General features: G+C 40.4%; 1 protein-coding gene and 1 pseudogene across 1 annotated transcript; one reads left to right on the forward strand and one right to left on the reverse strand.

Moving 5' to 3' along the window:
• Positions 1-2344: 2344 nt before the first annotated feature.
• Positions 2345-4810, reverse strand: LOC116250096 (pentatricopeptide repeat-containing protein At5g66520-like; annotated as a pseudogene).
• Positions 4811-13216: 8406 nt separating this feature from the next.
• LOC116250502 (probable E3 ubiquitin-protein ligase HIP1) lies at positions 13217-19590 on the forward strand. The gene is made up of 6 exons (XM_031624152.1): positions 13217-13471; positions 16224-18077; positions 18705-18755; positions 18932-19030; positions 19113-19256; positions 19333-19590. Exons 2-6 carry the CDS (start codon positions 16317-16319, stop codon positions 19465-19467), a joined length of 2190 nt encoding a protein of 729 aa, XP_031480012.1. The 5' UTR covers positions 13217-13471; positions 16224-16316; the 3' UTR covers positions 19468-19590.
• Positions 19591-19913: the final 323 nt, after the last annotated feature.

Below are 19913 nucleotides of genomic sequence, written 5' to 3' on the forward strand. Positions count from 1 at the left end.
GTGAATGGGAGATTTCTTTGCTTCAGGTGAATAGTCCATGTCTGTGAGGTAAGGTAACTCTGAGTGTGAAAGGCGATTTTCTCGAGCTGCTTTCCGACAGTTCATTTGCTTCCAACACAGGTCGGCCTTAACTTCATGCACGGGTACCCTTATCCCTACAGTAAACAAAAATGTTTTACTTTTCGCACCATGAAACGAAGTGAATTTCAGTACTGAATAACAGTTGCTTGCTCACCTTGGATTGATGTTGCATACATCAGCAGAAGTGCAAGTAAGAAAATGTCCATCTTCAACTTCCTGTCTGCCATTTCAAAGAAGAGTAAGAGTAAGGAAGAGCCAAACAGTAAGAGGAAGAGGGAGGAGAAAGGAGAAGAAAAGTTGGGATGATATGTTTCCTTGCCCCAGCAACCCACTTATATACAAGAGCAGGGAGCAACTGTACCCACTGAAAGTGCCCATTACTGTTCCAAGGAGACTTTGATAATCAGCACCAACACTTCATTTTCATTCACCTGACAGCATCAAAATGGATCAACTTTGCTACTTGATCAAGTTAACACAATGCAGAAACGATTTCTTTTGCATTGCAAGTGAATTTATGTAAAAGCAGGCGAATGGTTTCGGTCGTTTTTAGTTCGAGACATTTACGTGGCAGTTATTGGTTTCCTTTCACCGTAAAATGAGACACAAGGTCATGGAACCATGTGCTTCTTTTTGCTTTCAGAGACACATTTGCCTGCACATGCTGGTACTACCAGAGAAATGGGGGCCATGCTTGTGTAAATGTAAGCTATCAATAATAACATCGTTGCATTATGATTCTAGTAGAAATTTGGTTACGAGCCAACTTCTACAGCCAACATGAACCCCTGTCAAACAACCAAGGGTTTCTGCGAAACATAATAAAATGTTTGAAAGATGATTGACAATTATACATTTAGCTTTGGATTACCTAGGAAAGCAGAGAAAAAAGAAAAAAGAATGTTCGAGTACGCTGTAAGATTAAACTTCTATCAGTTTTCCAGTATAAGGGAGTGTGCCTGAAAAGCTCTTGTTGAGAAGAGGTCAAGAGCCTAAGCAAGAACATTCAAATGGGCCTCGACACAAAAATCATGCTTTGGTTGTGACCTTGGTCTAACCTTTCTCTTATATTTAGTCATGCGGTTCCCTTGACGAAGACTAAAAACCACCTTAGCCTCAGTCCAATCACACCTCAACCCGAGTCCGCAGAAATTGCAGATAATTAAGGCAAGTATGTCCTAGACATATACCCAACAAGGATCAACATGTGAAAGTACTGAAATTATGCGACTACACCACATGGTTCGCCAGATCTGGTCCTTGCCAAGGTCAGATTCACGGTGCATACAATACAAAGCCAAGAGGAGGCCTATTTACGCCCCCTGGTCCTAGTGCAGTGATACTCCCAAGTGTTTCAATTTGTTCGAACACCAACCTGCACCACAATTTCCTTGAAAGTGGTTAGAAGCTTTTTATAAAGAATAAAACAAATTATACAATATATGCCCAATTGGCATAGGTACACGCACTCTGCTTGGTCCCTTCACTAGGGCTTTCGACACAACTTTTTTGAGGATATGATATACAGCAAATACATGCCCAATTGGCGTAGATACTACTCACTCTGCTTGGTCCCTTTTCTAGGGCTCTTGACACAACTTTCTTGGTAATATGATATACAGAAAATATACGACCAATTGGCATAGAAACTACTCTCTCTGCTTGGTCCATTCACTACGGCTTTCGACACAACTTTCTTGAGGATAATATACAGAAAATTGTGGTAATCTCTTGAAGTAGTTTTGAGTGCTCTGGCGAAGGCCTTACATTGTCCAGATGGAACATGGACCATGTGAATAAAGAAGGTTATATATGTACATGTTCTCTAATAAGGAGAAACAGCGGACATTTCATGCAAAGTATATTACATTTTTGTGCCACAATTAGTGAGCCATTTGTGATGACATGGAAGCGAATCTGATAAATGAAGCAAACGACACGTAAAGTAGGTCAAAAGTTCCTCTCCATCCTTAGCCACATAAGCATAGACCTGATGGTAGACCTTCTATGGGTGTCCGTGTGTGCTTTGTAATAAGGAGAAACTGCACATACTCTTGTGAGATCAGCCTTGGATTTTAAAAAAGCGTGTGCTGATAGATAACACGCAGAGATGTGCTTCTGTGCATATCTAGTTGCCAGATTTGAAATTGAGTATTAGTTGAAGATTTCATTGGAACTTACAGGTGATGATCATATATAAATACCTAGATCGTATTCTTCTAGCAACTCCTCCATATTTGGGAGATACTTTGGCTAATTTAAATAAAGAACAAACCTCTTCCAATTATTTGCTTTCACATGCCTGATGATCCAACTCATAGAGATGTTTAATGCTGAAACAATTTTCATAAGCTGCTACCAAACTTAAATGGACACTGGTACCTCACCAGTAATCGTTACAAGAACAAGTGCCTTCTCTGAACAAATGGAATCGACTGCGGTCCCGCACTATGATATCACGCTTTACAATTTTTGAGATCAACTTTGTAGCAACATGGCAGTCATTACAGACACGAAGATTCTTAACAATTCGAATAGGAGTGCCTTCACTGGTACTAATGAGCGCAAAAGCAATTGCCAACTTCTCACTATGTGTGGAAAGAGCGTTTCTTTTTCTTCTTCGTCTATGCTATGTGTCACTAAATCTGTGTTGGGAGTATAACCAGCAAGTTTCAGCTTCACACGTAACTCGGCAACCATAGAGTATATCTTCTCAGACTCAGGATGGGACTTGTCCCCCATTAAGAATTCATAGACAGTATTATCTATTTCAATCCAACTGCATCCTGGGGTTTTCACTACTCTTTTCTCCTTCATCATCAACCTACATCTAGCAGCATCATCGAGTCTACCCACAGAAGCATACACATTTGCAAGGTAAACATAGCTACCTGAGTGTTCCGAGTCCAACTCAAGTATTTTCTGCACAACCCACTGTCCCCGATGGATATCCTTATGAATGCGGCAGCCCCCTAAAACTGCACCCCATATGATAACATTTGGTGCTATTGGCATAGAATCGATCAAGTCTACAGCCTCATCTAGACGCCCTGCTCTGCTTAGAAGATCAACTACGCAACCATAATGTTCTATCTTGGGCGTAATCTGGTACTCCCTGCTCATAAGGTTAAAGAAGTGCATTCCTTCATCAACCAATCCAGCATGGGTGCATGCGACAGTACGCCCATGAAAGTTATGTCATTGGGCCTCATGCCACACCTGCTCATTTCCCAGAAATACTTGAAAGCTTCATCAGCATGACCGTGCATTGCCAGCCCAGCAATTATAATGCTCCATGAGATTACATCTCTCTCTACCATCTCACTGAACACTCTGCATGAACTTTAATGCATCCACATTTGGCATACATGTCTGCAAGTGCATTACCAAGAAACAAGCTCAGTTGCATTCGAACTTTGTTGATGTAGCGATCAATCCACTTCCCCAAGTCCAGAGCTCCAAGATGAGCACACGCTGATAAAACACTTACAAAAGTAACTTCATCAGGCTTCACTCTCTCCACCTGCATTTGGCGAAACAGCGCAATGGCATCCACAAACTTCTCATTTTGGCATACCCTGCAATGATCGTATTCCAAGCAACAACATTCCTCTCCGGCATGTCATCAAAGAACCTCCGTGCAGTCACAGTATCACCTACCCTAGTGTAACCAGCAATCATGGCCGACCAAGAGACCATATTCTTCTCCGGCATCCGATCGAACATTTCCCTCGCCCTATCGACATCCCCACACAGCGAAAACCCAGCAACCGTGGTATTCCAAGAAACGACATCCCTACCGTCATTTCATCGAACAATTGCCCTGCGGTCTTCGGATCACCAAACTTGAAGTACATGTCGACCAGAGAATTGCGAACAAAAAGATTAGACTTGAACCCTTTCTTGAGAACGAACCCATGAACTCTTTGCCCTCCACGACTGCGACGAGCCCCGCGCACGCCTTGAGAACGGAAGTGAAGGTGTACTCATCGGCTTCGGCCGCACCCAGCTCGTTAAAGTAGCGGACCACATCTCCCCAGCAATGATTCTGTGCGCAGGACTTGAGGATGGTGTTCCAGGCGAAGATGTTAGGAGCAGGAAGACCACCGAAGACGAAGGCGGCGTGCGGGAGCCTGGAGAAAGCGGCATAGAGGCCGATAAGCTTGACGGCGATAAAGTTGGTGGTGGTGGGGTTGGAGAGTGTGTGGTTTGTGAGGAGATGGGCGTGAAGCTGCTGGAGATGGACTAAGGAGGAGCACCGAAGGAGCATGGAGATGACCCATTGCTTCTTGCCCGTGATGGTGGCATTGTGCGGAGAGTGTGCCAGAGTTCAAATTTTCAAAATTTTGGTGGGATTCTTGGCTTGGTGCCGCTTGCCACAATCAATGGCTGCCCCTGGAGGAGTCGTCCGGGCTCGGAGGAAATTTCGACGCTAGACAAACTTACTGAACAAGCAGCTTCAGGCCGTCACGTTTGTAACATAAAAAGTTCCTCAAAAGGAAGAACAGAGTAAAAGAACGAGCAATTCCGCACCTTGTCGTCAAGCGTTCAAACCAGGGATATAAATGCTTCAAATCAGTCAAGCCAGAGGCCCAACTCAACCAAAAAATCTGTTTAATCGAAGCATGTGACAAATAAAATCAATGATCAGATTAAGATTTTGGTCTCCACTCTCAGCTTCTGATCGTGCTCACCATAGTCGACCACAGTCGGCATTTTGAAAAGCAAAGCAGCGGAAGCCTTCCTAAATGGAAATGTCGATACTTTCAAAACATTGTCATCATGTATTTCTCTTTTTCATGAAAACTACTCTTTGTATTATTTTTCATTTTTTCATTATTTTTAAAATTGAAAACCATTCTTAATTTCATATCTTTATTATTTCATACATTTTTTAGCTTTTCTAAATAAACTCCCATGATTTCCCAGAAAAAACTCAAAAAATCTTGCCGATAAACATCCAATGCCATATTTAAGCGCGCACACACACACACAATCTGCGTCGGTTCTTATCATACTTGAAAAACCATAACTACAAAGCGCCAAATTGCCAATGTTTGTGCTACAATCTTTACCCATGAAACAGAACGATCATGCATCATTCACAGTGGCATGATTGAAATTGCTCTTCTACAAATGCCTTGTAGTTCCGTGGCGCTACAAATATTTGCCTTTAACAAAACTGTTATATATATATATATCAAAGCAACTATTGATAATGCCATCTAAGAAAGTGCCCTGCTCCTCTACTGAATGCACCAACCTTCTATCAGCATCAAGCGATTCAAGCACTTTCTTCATTAACATATCCATGGAACCTAGAGATCCGTGTCATTGAAAAGCCTTATTTAAAATGTTTGTGGCATAGATGCTAATTGCCCAGTTAGTTTGGTGTAAATCAGCAATGAAATATGTAGAACTTGCATGTATGCAGATTTTATCAACCTTCAAAGATTCAATAAACATGAAAATGCAACACTTCTATGATGCGGGGGCCATATTGTTCATCAGAAATATTGGTGCTTATATGGGTCGATTCTTATCAAACCAACAGTGTTGGTGCACCCACATCTGCATAATTGAAATTTGTTTAAGACATAGAATACAGAGATTCTGAGGCACACCTGTTTCATACGATTATGTTCAAAAGATATGTAAACTCAGCTTCCTCTTTCTTCAGAATATCCACAGTTCATATCATTTAAGCTTTCATGGAGGGACCAACCATGTACATCAGTTGAATACAGATTGCATTGACTCGATACTTGCACTTTCGTCAAGTCGTTTGTGAAATGCTTTTAAGTCCCCTTGAAGAGAATGCAGATTACAAACGAACTCAACCGCACTGAACTCTAGTTAAATAAAGCTTGAAACTTTTTGCTTTTTTGACAAGATAAAGGAGAAAATGGATCTCTGAATGCACATTTCCATGTTTCTGGATTGTAAAAAACTCAGTTCCTCCTTACTAACTTTGAATATGCTTGGATTTAACAGCGCAGCAAGAGATGTTTACCATGGCTCAAACTTTGTGACGTCCGAAATCTTGGTCACTTCCATGGACCTGGTTATGAAAGTAAAGTGCTGAATTGGCCCTTCAGCATCTCTCTAGTAATCTGATTTTAGTAAAAGCAGATGTGATGAACCGTAAGGTGCAATCTCATAATTTCAGCACTTTCTAGTAATGAGATCTCTCTCTCTCTTTCTCTCATTTCCTGCACCAGTTGGGGTTATAAAAGGCTTCGCTCTCGACCAGCAGTGCATGTAAGAGCAAAAAAAATGTTCACGGATAACCATGAAATCATTCTTTCAGTTATTCATAAATTTTATCAGAAAGTTATGCAAACCATATAAAATCACCAACAAAACAAACTAACAATGATCATACAACCTTATGGTCTCCTCTTTTTTCAAAAGGATCCAGTGTTATTTAGGAAGCTTCTGGCAGAATGTGTAAGATGTCCATGTGAAGATTCTTCATGGATTAAGACTGCAACACGTCACTTTTGGATGCGCCCATTGTCAGTACCCTATGAACAAATTTGAAGCAAGCATGGTCCTCGTTACTCTGGTAGTACCAGCATGTGCAACCATGTATAAATTTATATGCCTCTGAAAACAAGAAAATGCACATGATTCCACGGCCTTGTGTCTCATATTTTACGGGGGGCAAGAAACCAACAACTGCCACATACATGTCTGACACGCATTCATTGATCAGATTTTACATTAAATCTTTACCATCGTCGGATTTGAATGAGATCATTTATCGCAACCTTCAGCTTGGCTCTCTCTTTTTTTTCTTTTGAGAAAATCCGAGCAAGCGACGATGATGATGATTAGCATCCATATACTTTTCCTGCAGTGGACTTCATTGAAAACCATGTATGCACGTTCTTATGCGGCTATTCGGTGGTAAAGTTGCTTTCGGTTCTTGTATGCAATTTGTAAGCATATATATTATATATGTAGTACGTGGTACAGAAGAAAATCGAATGCATTATCAGAAACTTTTCTTCTCCTTAATTCCTCTTCGTTCTTCTTAGGCCATCTTCTTCATCTATTTCTTCTTCCTTGCTAGCTCTTACCTTTCTTCTCAATGGCGAAGTTGCAATTCAAGTTGGAATTCATCCTACTCGTGCTTCTGTTGATCATTCATGCATCAATATCTGTCCAAGGTGAGCAGAGAATAACCCTTGATCAGTTCCGAAATTTTTTAAACCTGAATCCATTATTATTTCGGTACCACGATTGCAAAAGGGTAAAACCACCTGTTTGTGCTTATGAAGGGATAAGGGTACCACTGGATAAAGACATTAGTGCTGTTGGCCATTGGAGAGAAAGGAAGGTCACGAAGGCAACCGATGCCGCTCCACATGACTTGGAGATGGCCGACTTCATGGGCATGGACTATTCACCTGCAGCCAAGAAACCTCCCATTCACAACTAACTGTTTCCCCACCAGCTAAGTTGTATCTTCTGTAAATTTCAGGTGCTATGTGTGAAAAGTTTTAGCTCTGCATGGAATAACATCATGAGTTCTGTTCATGTCTGTATATTTATAAGAGAGTGAGCTCTGAGCTTTTGTTTACGATGATGTTATAACTAAGAAAAGAGCGGTAGCGTTATTAATAGCCAGAATTCCCGGCAATGCCAATATCCGTTGAGGAGAAGACATACTTGAATTGGTTATTTTATGCAGTATCTGCCCACGAGAATTCATTGATTTCTTACAGGAGGACGGCGCATTCAGGAAGGATTTGATACGGTTCAAACCAATCCAACTCTGACATCTTAATCAGAGAGATTTGACGTTTCAGGATTCAAAGTGATTTGATTACTCGGAGACAGAACATTTTCGGATTCGGAGGAAGTTGATCAGAAGAACTAAACGTTATATATTGATTGCTTTTAGCAAGATATATTGAGCAGAAAACTTTTTTTTTCCCATTGTAATCATATCTATCCTTTTTATTAAACAACTCATACTAGAAACATAAATATACTGATCAGCAGAAAACTCGCAGCTATGATTTTAGCCTCATGAGTTTCATACATCTGCTCGTATCAAGACAATTAGTTTCATACAGTCATGGTCCGGATGTCAATGCTGGTTGGAATTCGGGTTGTCTCTGCCAAATCCGATTGTTTGAATAGTTGCATATTCAATTCGAATTTGAATCTGTCTAAAGAAGAAGTCAGTCTCCAAAATCTAATTACTTTGATGGTAGCTTTGATACACCGGAATAGGATCCCAAGTTTGGATAATTGTGTAAAACCAAATAAGCATTAAAGTTTGATTAGATGTTCAAAACTGAATCTAATCTGATTTTACATTTGGGTTTCAAAACTCCTCCCTTGCCTGAATTGATCTTATAACTTAAAACAGAAAATATCACAATGTTATAGGTAAAAATGCATATTTCATTTCTCTTTCCTTACTTTAATTGCATTCATAAAACATATTTCCTATTTTTTTTCATAATATCCCAAAAAAAAAACTATTTTATCTCTGATCTCAATGGTTCGGAAACGTGTTTTGGCTGACTTCTAGCGTCTAGTTTGGTTGTTGATAAATAGAAGAAAGCAAGAGCCAAACCATTAATTTAAACAACGATGCCTACTACCGATTTATGGTTACGAAAAAAAAATAAAAATATGTTTAAACGAAAAAGTAAAATATATAAGAATTATATAATGTTAAAATATTTTAAAACTGACACATGGCATCATTAGACTGGCCAGTAACTCGAATCGGTTTGCCAGTTTGACTCGGCCGATTCTGCCAAAAGAAAGTAGGCCACTCGGATCCATAAAGCAGAGAATGGGAGTAATCTTGGATCTCTCAATCTGGATCCTGTCCCGAACGTCACTCTCCACCGACACAAGTATAAACCAAACAAAGAATAGCGAGTCCCGGCCTCAAACACATTTTTCCCTTCGCTTTTCTCTTTTTTTACTCACATTTGCATTTAAAATAGTGAAAAGAAAAGGGTTCCGTCTTCTTCACTCCAGGAACTGGATTTCCGATCCACAGACGACTTCAAACGGATCACCACCACCACACATCACCGCAGAAAGCGTGATCCACCTATCAGATGGACGGCCAAGATGAGACCGTATAAGCTTCTTAATGCCATGCTGCCACTTTGGCCTGCCTTGAAAAAATTGCGGCAAATTTTACTTTCTGCTCCATAAAGCAGAGTTGTAGTTGTCACCTACAGTGAATAATGCCTGCCTTGAAGTTGAATCAGACCCACCTGTCTTTTTAGCGTTAAATGCTATGAGTGGATCCAATCAGATCCGGATCCAGATCCATGCTATTAAAGCAAGTCCAGGGAACCTTCCCTTCACATACCCAAATGTGGCAAAAGATCTAATCTGACAACCAAACAAAGAATGTCATGGCATGTGGCCATGATGTCACCTTAAGACAAAACTCTATGTGACCATGAAAACCCAATATGTGACATCATAAAGATAGATAGATATATTTGGGGAGGAGGAGAGTCTGTGGTCCTTAGTTCATATCCTTACTGTCCCACTTGAAGAATATGTTCTGAAGATGCTCTTACATTGTGCAGCGAAAAAAATAACATATATATTTGGCATGGAAAGTCTTGTGTAAATGTACATGCCAAAACAGTCTTAGTTTTTTGGAGAAATGTGGGAGGGGAATTTGTTTCGCTGTGGGCATCTGGATCTTTTTTCAGGCTGACATGTTCCCATTATGCGCTTGAACTTTATAACTTCAAAGTCATTTATTAGGGCATCGATAGGTTGATGCGTTTGCTGGTCATATTTTGGTTTGACCTTGTAGATATATGAGAATAGAAAGTAAAGATTGGGCCTACAACTTTTACTTGTTTTTCCAACAACAGCTCCCTCTACCAGGCTCCAGGGTTGGACTTTAGTTTATAAAAAGTTGGTAGCTCAAGATCTGGGTACATATCTCTCTTTCTTTCTTTTCAATTTTTCTTGTGTTTCTGTAAGAGTATTAATTTCCACCATAGGATTGGATGTATGAAGGTATCTTGAAGAGACGGAAGCCTCTTCTCCCTTCTCCTCATCCCCGAAGTTCAAGAAGGTTGCTTCAAGACACCCATCAACTAGAGTGTCCATGCAGTTCAGAAGAGTAATACTTATAAGAATTAAACTAACAACCAGACTTCCACTAATTTAATAGTCTGATCAACTATCTTATACTCCTCGGGACACAAATACAAATGACATTATTTCCTCTTTAAATACATCATCGTGTCGTAAGAATAAGAGGAGACTTAAAAACTCATTTGTAAGACTACACACATATTCAACTATTCTTTCAACTATGGCATGTGTTTACAGAGACAGCGGGAAGGGGCGCAGGCAGGGCCATGGCTCCGCCTCGCATCTTGGCAAAAAAAAAAGAAATATGCTTGTATTTTTTTAAATTTTTAACTTGGTGTATGTAAAAGTTTTGAAATATATTTGTCCGGCCCCTATACAAATTTTAGAAATACTATTCGATCCTCCACAGAAAAAAAAAATCTGTCTCTGCCGTTGTGTGTCTGTATCATGTGTGTGCATGTGTCTATTTTCACACACACATATATATATATATAGAGAGAGAGAAAAAAGGTCTTCTGTTGGAATTTGTTTTTCATATTTCTAGTGGGTTGGATCACCTTCAACTTGTTATTGAGGTGTGGAGACTTCCCAATACGATAAGCTGCCCTTATTTGTCGGTATTTAGAGCATTGTGTTAATTTTTCTACGATGTTGTATTTAAAGGAGGACCAATCTCTCTTGTATTTATCCTTTTAAATAGTGACGTTCTAGTACGCGTATGTATGTAGCAACATTTTTTTTTTTGGTCTCTCCGAAACCACTTAAATATTTGCATTTCTTGTGTCTTCGCTTCTTTTTTGTGGATCTCAATAGTGTGGGAGGACCTCACATGTTAGAGAGAGTTCATGCTTCATTCATTTATTGGGGAAGGCTTTTTTGAGGTCTGTGTGGGCAAATTGCCCCCACACATGGGAATGCCGAAACCCACCCGAAGGCAGCCAACAGTATAGAGTTGTTCTAGGAGTTGGGCAACTGAACCGACCCTTCGATTTCTTGAATGGGCAGAAGAAGAAGAAAAGTGGAGCGGCTCTATTAATGACTCCTCCCTTCCTTTGTCTCTAACCGTTAAAAAGTTTGAAGGTGGGACAAACTCTTCTCTCCAAACTGCACATGGGGAATGCATTACAGACACTGCCTGCTGCTTCTGCATGTGACCATGCACGCTCCCAACACACACCTCTGCCCTTCCCTTCACATGATGTCTGCAGCAATTGCAAACCTCATGACACTTTGATCAATTTGGTTTTCCTTTTTTATGGAAAAATATTCTTCAAAAAAAAAAAAAACTTTATTTAACCAAGCAAAACCATAAGAAACATTGAACAAAAGGACAATTGCATCAATAAAAGCCATGATGCCCACCTGTGTAGAGGCTTAGATTCATGGCTTCAACGAGTTCAATACCATAGGTTAGTAATACATATCACGCGTTTGTAAATGGTGACGGTGGTTACGATGTCACTAAATCCTGTAACAAAGTGAAGCTTTTACTTAGCAGGGTCAACGGGTTGGGCGCCAACCCGAGCTTGGTTGGGAAAGGTCAGACTTGGTGCACTTTGACTCCATGTATTTAGTATCTCAGTCATGATCGGACCAGTTGGGTCAGAGTGGGACCAAACTGCTCGAGTTTTTGCTTTCTGATTTTGACAAAAAGGGGCAGGGTGAAAAAAAAAAGGGAGAAGAATACATAATGGACCCGGTTTATGCTATGGTGATCTGGATCAAATCAGATTGGGTCCGGGCATCGGTGGTCTATGTCGGCCAATCTGGATTTAGACCGCAGAAGTGTCCAGTTCGTTTCCTGCTCTCACCTAATCAATCATCTTCTCAAAAGCTTACAGAATTTGGGTCATTCTAAAACAACAATCATCTTTCCAATGGCAATTAAAGCAGAAAATGAACACATACATTACATTGGTAGCTAGCTACTCTCTCTCTCTCTCTCTCTCTCTCTCTCTATATATATATATATATATATATATATATATATATATATATATATATATATATATATATATATATATATATATAAAGAGAGAAGGAGTGGGGTTGGGAGCATAAAGTAATAGGACCAAGTGAGTGGAAGGTGTGGCATGGTAGACAAAGAATGAGCTCATTAAACAAAGACATGAGTTGGGTCTCTCTCTCTTTCTTTCTTTCTTTTTTTCTTTCTTGTTGTACACGAGCGATGAAGTTGGTGGGTCTCTCATCATGAAGTGGGTGGGGATGAACCCTTTCCCTCGCTCTCGCTTCCTTCATAAACCAAAACCAAAAAGCTAAGCACCCAATTCATGATCCCATCAAAAGAGAGAGGAGGCATCGTGTAGCTTGAGAAAGATTAAAAAAACAATTAGAAAGCCAAAAAAGCAGTCACCCTCTTTCAAGCAGCCAGACGAGAACCACAAGAAACAAAGTCAAGAAATGAGTAGGGTCCCAACGAGCAGCAGGTCAGGCGTCATAGGTAACCCTACCAAAAAGAAAAGAAGACGATAGAAAAATGAAGAAACATTTAGTGCAGCGGTACCTTATCATCAGCTGAGAGGTAAATTAGAGTCTTACTCCACAAACAACAATCGCATGCATACCCAGAACCAAAAAGATCTGAAGTTAACCAAGAAAATGGATTGCCCAATAAAAAAAAAACCAGAAAGATGAACACCCATTTGCCCAAAAAAATTGTCTAGTGTACGTTGGCCGTGGAACAGGTGAAGAATCCGGCATCGTGGATGGATCACCGACCAGATGAGGAAAAGAGTGTGCCATTGAAAAAACAGGGGAGCGCCCTGAAGCTTGCCATAGAGAGACAAGATCGATGGTCAGAGTTGACGGCAGGTGTAGGGTAGCCCTACGTTGAGAGGGCTCTCCAGAAGGGCCCCTGATTGGTCAATGGTGCTGCAGCCCCTGTTCCTAATAGGACTAGTTGACACAATGTGTCATTTCTCTTTTCTTCTTTTTCTTTTTGAAATGATTTTTCTTTCTTTTACTAATTAATATGCAAATAAGGATAGCAATAAATAATAATAACCATCATCCGTTTTTTTAACTCTCCTTCTCTGTTCCTCTCTCTCCCTGTCTCTCTCTCTCTCTCTCTCTCTGCGTTGGGAGAGGAAACCCGGTCCCATTCTTGCCGGAAAGTCCTCTATCGGACGGAAAGATCCTTGGTCTTCCGGTAGGTGAGGAAGAACGGGGGATTCAGGAGAGTCGGTCCACCTGGAGATTTTGTTGTCGATCGATTCGCTTCGGTGTCTCTTTTTGGTCTTCCTTTTTTGGGTTCGTCTCTCCGGTATGCCTGTGAATCTTTTCTCTTGAGTTTTATTTTTCACCTTTTCAGGATTTGCGGTTTGGGTTTTCTTTGTTATCCTTGTTTCTGTTATCTGTGGGGTGAGGGACTGGGAAAAGATGGTGTAAGTTTGAGTTTTTCTTGTTGTCTTGGCGTCTTTTCAAGTCTTCTGTTTTTGTTGATTTTCGGAGATAGTGATCGGAAAAAAATTGGGGTTTTGTTCTCTTACCAATTGGTTTTGATGGGCATTTCGCTCTTGGAACCATCTCTGTGCCTGTCCATTTTGTTTTGGTTTGTGTGGTTTTAGTTGTATATTTGATTAGTTGTCCATTATTTGTGTTTTCTTTGGGTGCATGAGGTTCTTTTAGGCCTTTAAGGTTTCCGGCCATCAAGTAACTCCAAATCTCAAATTTTTATATATTTTTCCCCGTCTTGTGTTCTACTGTTCGGTTTGATTTTCTGCTAGCCATGCATTTTTCGGAAGTTAAAAAGTTTCGCTTATGCACCAAGATTAAAAAGCCCATTTTTCTTCTTTGCATGAGGAGTGCGTTTCTGATGGGTTTGCGACTATTGTAGTAATGGTCCTTTATTAGTGAAAATGGAGTTGTCTATCGATCCTTGTAGCAATTTAGGATGTTTAGATCAAGCTGCAGTATTTGTGCTGCCGATCGGTGTTGGTTCTGAAATCAAACAAGAAATGACGCGCTTTGAGGATGTTTGGTGCTCTGATCGAACTCCACTTCCTTTTCTTCTTTGCCAGAAAGGTTGATTTTAGCCTTCATGTTTGATGTTCCCGTGGAACCTGATGAGTGGATTTTTGTTTTTGTGTCGATATTGGATTCTCTTGTCACGCGTTTTTGGCTGGGTTATTTTTCATTTTTATGTTTTCAGGATAAACGTGTCTATGCAGCTGCATGGCTGCTCGTTTTAAGGAACTTGGCTTTCCTACTGCTGGGCTTGCCTGGTCTCCGAAATGTTGCGAGTGAAAATGTTGAGCCTTGGGAGGGTATCTTGCGCTAGAAATGGGACTCATGTTTAATATCATGCCACTATAGAGCCTGATCTATGAAGATACAACTAGTACAAAACCGTTTCTAGTCCTTGTGTTGATAGTGTTGCTGGTCAATATCTTGTGATTATATCCAATGTCAAAGACTTCAGATGAGGATGCTTGCTTCTCCATGTGTGTCTAACAACCATATTCCGTTAATTGGGATTTCTGAAATTGTGTTTACGTGAGCATACTTCTGTCATTCGGTTTTGTGAAATTGTGTTTTTCATATGATTGTGTTGTTTGATTCCTACTGTCACTATAATTTTTTTTGGATCTGGAAGTCCAAGTGTGATTAGAATCTATTCGTACAGCTTAGAAATAGTTAAATGTCCATTGTTAGGTTGGGCATCTTCTGCTGAATATTCTTATTAACTTTCTGCTGTGACTAGAGTAGTATACTACATAGGATACAGGAAACATAGGCTATATGACTAACAACAGATTATCTGTGTTCCATTGCGTAAAATAGCGTATGACTGCACATGCAGTGGACAACATTACTAATTGTCCCCAATCTCCAATAAGCCCCAGCAACACCTTTTTTTTGCTGTTTGATCGATATGGTTTTGTGCTTCTTGGCAACAGAAGCTTTTTTCTTTTCTTTCTTTCTTTCTTTCTTTCTTTTTTTTGCATTATGCGGTGTGTGGTGTTAATGCTTAATACTCTTTTTAACAACTGTTACTGACATCGAAACTTGTTCTGAAGTTGTTTGACATAACTGCAACCTTCTACATTATTATATATATTTTTTTATCTGGTTGTTCCCATTTCTTTGTCCTCGTGAGATTGAGATCAATTAGTTCATTAATAGCTTTTTTATTTACTAAAAAGATAAACAACTGATATCTCAGAGAGAGAGAGAGAAGAGGGGGGGGGAGAGAGAGATGGTCAATCCTTCAATTCTTGCTTTATCTTAGGCAGTGGTCCCATTTGACCTGATTTTGTGCTAGCATATGACGATATCATGCCTTGTTAGTAAAATATACTTGAGCATTTGAATAAATTTTATGATATTAAATATTGCAATTTAGAGAATGTCTGCTAATAACTCCACTTCATGGTTGAGTTCAGATATGCATGAAAACTGTGTTGTGCGGTTGCCTGAGTTGTTTATTCCCTTGATCTCAAGGAATCAAATGAGTATCTACAAAGAAGATACAAGTGGAACTGACTCATCGGGCACCTCTCCTTTTAGTCAGGGCCTTTTCCATCTGATTCATCACCATAGGGTTTGAGAGGACAGAGCTTGCAAAATGCATGATATGTTTATGGTGTCCCATTCAATTATTCTACATTATACCTTGTTGGCACATGATTAGAGAATCTCAAAAGGTTGTCTCAATTTCTTCATTCCTGTATGTTTTGCTTATTCAATAGCTCAGGAATCAGGATTCTATTACCCTGTGATTATTTTTTTGAATTAGTCTGTTGCTTCCTTTGTGGATTCATTTCATTGTATCATATTCAACAATTTGCTTTTCTTTTATTAGTTTTTATCTTGCCTGATATTTGGTTGTGAATGCTTTTCTATGTTTGGGTTGGTTGTCTCCTTTGTGAATGACCTTCTACATATATTTTGTGTATAATTTATTCCATATGCTGCTTCGTGATTGCATCCTCTTAGTACGTATTTTCTATGCGAGGACAGCATGTGCTTTCTGGTTATTAGTTTGTTCACACATTATAATGTACATTTCGCAGACCAACTGTATGCATTGGCGTCAGTTGATGGTGCATGCTTTCAGAAACTAATTGCATCTACATTAGCTCCAGTTTGAAAGACAGAAATCTCAAATGCAAGGACAAAGGAGTACTGTTCATTCCTTTCTTGAAGCATTTGAGTTTGACAATGGAACTAGCTCGGGCAGCGACCAACAAATTTATTGGAATAACTTGACAAACCCAGGGGACTCTCGAAACTTGCGTGATTATCTATTGTCTTCTAGTGATCCTGTGAACTTGCCATTTGTAGATCCCACTGCTCACGGTGGAAGCAGCTTAAACAGCAGGTCTTTGGGCATTAATTTGGGCCAACAGTCGGTTAATCATCCCAACCATGATGATGTCAAGATGGATGAGGATTGGACCTCATCGTTGTCAATACATCCTGGAGCTAGTTCATCATTGGAGCCAAGACGGTTGGAACAGTCAGAGATTCCTCCTTTGGGAAGTATAAATATCAACCTACACAATGGTCTCCCAAATATGCCGTTGCATCACCAGAATTCCTGTCCCAGCAGTGCTCTCCAAAGTTCTGAGAGTCTTACTGAATATGTTGGGACTGATATTCAGCCACTAATAGATGGTACTTCTGGTTCTAACCAATATAAACCGTTGGCATCTGTGACAGGGCAGATGCTATCTGCCGGCAGTTCTTCTGATCCTGGTGGAAGCTCATCAGCAATGATGAGTGATTTTTTAGATGACAATGGCTCCAGATCTGGTTGTTCTATGGATGGAAGGCGATTTTCCTGCAAAAGGAAGAACTTTGAGACAGTGTCTGGTCAATCATCACTAGGTGGCAGCAGTTCCTTTCAGAGAGTTGAGGACAACATTCGACAAATTCTTCCTTCCAGGCATAATAGTGCGTTGAGTATTGCTGTTCCTCCACAGAATCCTTCAAGTGCCCAATCTCTTGGAGAACAGTTGCATCCACTAGTCAGTGGCAGCAGTAGTAGATTGGCTTTAGACTGTCATTCTTCTTTGCCCGTGGGAAGTGATGCCGAGAGCTCTCAGAGAAATTTCCGTATGAGAGTGAATCCAACCTATCCTCAAGAATCAACCTCGAGTCACATTTGGCCTGCTGCTAATTCTGTGAGGAGAAATGGCTGGCAACCTCACCCATCTACTGACAGAATTTTCTCACCAAACCGGTTCTTGGATTCGAGATCACTGATTTCTAGTACTGGTTCTTCTCATAATCAATCTAATGCCTCGCATCTCCCTGGTTTTCATCAATATTTACAGTCTTCGAGATGGAATGGAGTGTCGATTCCAAGAATTGGCAGTTCGTCAAGTTCTCACGTTGCCTCTGGGGAGAGGTCAACTGATTTACGTGAAGATGCAAGACCAAGGACTTTGCCTAGAAGCGTACCAGATCATTTAATGCTTCCACCACCCCTTGAGACAAGGCATCATGCTCAAGATCCAGCTAACTGGAGCCAGTCCAGCAGGAATTTACCTACAGATACAAGTTCAGCCTCTATTGCTGGGTCAAGCTCTGGCCCTTCTAGTTCAGGTGCTAGTTGGACGCCTGGCCCAGTTGCTTTTGCACATCTTCATCGCAGGTTGTCAGAGGGTCGTAGGTCTTTCTTTCCATCTTCAGTCTCCGAATCTGGCAGCCAACCCAGTGCTTTACAACCATCCCGCTCAGTGCCTGCCACTTCCTCAGCAGAGGTGGTCCTTCCACCAAATGCTGGTACTCAGAGGCATTCACATCGTTATCTGCGATCTGCATTTTTGATGGATAGACCAGGTGATGGAATTCTCGGGGTGCCTTTGTCATTGACAAATCTCCAAGCTATAAGCGAGGGACGACTTAGGCTAGTCTCTGAGGTTTGCTCTTGAAACAATAGACTTACCGAAATCTAACAAGATTATTCTTTTTTTTTTTGGGTTGGCCTTTTGGAAAATAGAACTCTATGTTGTGGCATTTTCTGACATTTAGTTCCAAAAGGTTGGCATCAATTTCTCTGCCTTTATACCTATTTAACTGAAGTCCCTGACCTCTGATTAGCCCATGCAATCCGTTTTTGTTGATAGTTGTGGATTTGATAGCCAGTTTACATGTCTGCTTGGATGACTGAACTACATAAATTGCAACGTCAGTGCATGTGCTTCTGTAGAAGTAGAATTATGGAATCGGTCCATGTCTGTTTCATTGCTGAAAGGCATCTTAGTAGTTGTGTCCACCACATTTTCAATTTGACTCCATGCTGCATAAATGTAGAATATGCACAGATACACTGGCGCTTCATAGTAATTTCAAGAGACAATGTTAGGGCCAAGGGTGTCTATATGTTTGGGATCCCACACATGGCTCTCTCTCTCTCTCTCTTTCTCTCTACTCATTTTAGTAGTGTGTAGGGATCTTTGTGTGGAGGGGGTGAAGGAGGTGGTTCTAGTTCTTTTCTGAACTGCTGGTGGCTGATATTTTGTCCTTATGTCTATTCATTGAAACAGATCCAGAGTGCCTTGGACCTCATCCGTCGAGGTGAACGATTGAGATTTGAGGTAAGATTTTCCCCATATTTTATTAAATTGATTTTCTATGACAATTGACTTAGAAGCCAAGATGAGTGAAATATGGAACTGCTATTATTTCTGTACTGCTAGGTGAAATTTTGTTTCTCTATGCTCTTTGAGTAACCCTCAGACTCAGTCACATTGAATGTGGGATCTATTTGTAGGATGTTTTGATTCTGGACCACCCAGTGTTTTATGGTGGAGCAGACTTGCATGATCGGCATAGAGACATGCGGTTAGATGTAGATAATATGTCATATGAGGTAAGCCCTATGGTATAGCTTTTGTTGTTCATTCCTGCCATTAAATATTTAGCTGTCTAATATTATAAATTTGAAATTCCAGGAATTATTAGCATTAGAAGAGCGTATAGGAAATGTTAGTACAGGATTGAGTGAAGAAACTATATTGAAGTGTCTGAAGCAGTCCAAATATAATTCTTCAGCAAATCATCCATCAGTGGATGCTGAACCATGCTGTATTTGTCAGGTAAGTTGTGTTATATTTGTATGCTCGATTTGATGTCACTTCTCTGCACAGTATTCACGTTGAGTTTCTATGACAGGAGGAATATGTGGATGAGGAGGATCTTGGCACACTGGATTGTGGGCATAACTTCCATGCGGGCTGCATCAAGCAGTGGCTCATGCACAAGAACTTGTGTCCAATTTGTAAAACTACAGCCTTGGTTACCCCATGATGTTCGTGGTAGACCTGGCTGATGGCATCATAAGAAGAGCGGAAGCGCTTAGGCACTGGTGCCAACCCTCAATTTCATCCAATTCAACATCTTGATAATAGATAATATTGAAATTATAGTTTATCGCTTCTTCTTCCCTAATATTTTGGAGTTTCTTTATTTGTGTTGATTATTCGGATAGCCCCTCTGAGTATTGAAACATTGTCGTGCGTGCTTTCTGCAATATCACTTTGCAAAGCCATGGTGCACAAGCAAGAAGGACAATTCTTCTGCTCATTTATGGTGTATTTTAGGTGAAAGATACTGTCATATGAGGTATAGCAACTTTTACTTCGAGTTCGGTGGCACCATAAGTTAACAAGTAGGCTCACATCAATTGCTTGTTACTGCTCCAGTGGTATTGATTTAATGAAGTCACCTTCTTTGCAATTGTGGGGTGTACTTGG

Source organism: Nymphaea colorata, chromosome 3 (assembly GCF_008831285.2).
Source record: "Nymphaea colorata isolate Beijing-Zhang1983 chromosome 3, ASM883128v2, whole genome shotgun sequence".
NCBI classification, from domain to species: domain Eukaryota; kingdom Viridiplantae; phylum Streptophyta; class Magnoliopsida; order Nymphaeales; family Nymphaeaceae; genus Nymphaea; species Nymphaea colorata.

What these genes read in the sequence shown, in the direction of transcription:
- LOC116250502 (XM_031624152.1), top strand. Translation starts at nt 16,317, where the DNA reads ATGCAAGGACAAAGGAGTACTGTTCATTCCTTTCTTGAAGCATTTGAG. An exon ending in GACTTAGGCTAGTCTCTGAG is followed by an intron (nt 18,078 to 18,704) that starts GTTTGCTCTTGA and finishes TCATTGAAACAG; the next exon opens with ATCCAGAGTGCCTTGGACCT. An exon ending in TAGATAATATGTCATATGAG is followed by an intron (nt 19,031 to 19,112) that starts GTAAGCCCTATG and finishes TTGAAATTCCAG; the next exon opens with GAATTATTAGCATTAGAAGA.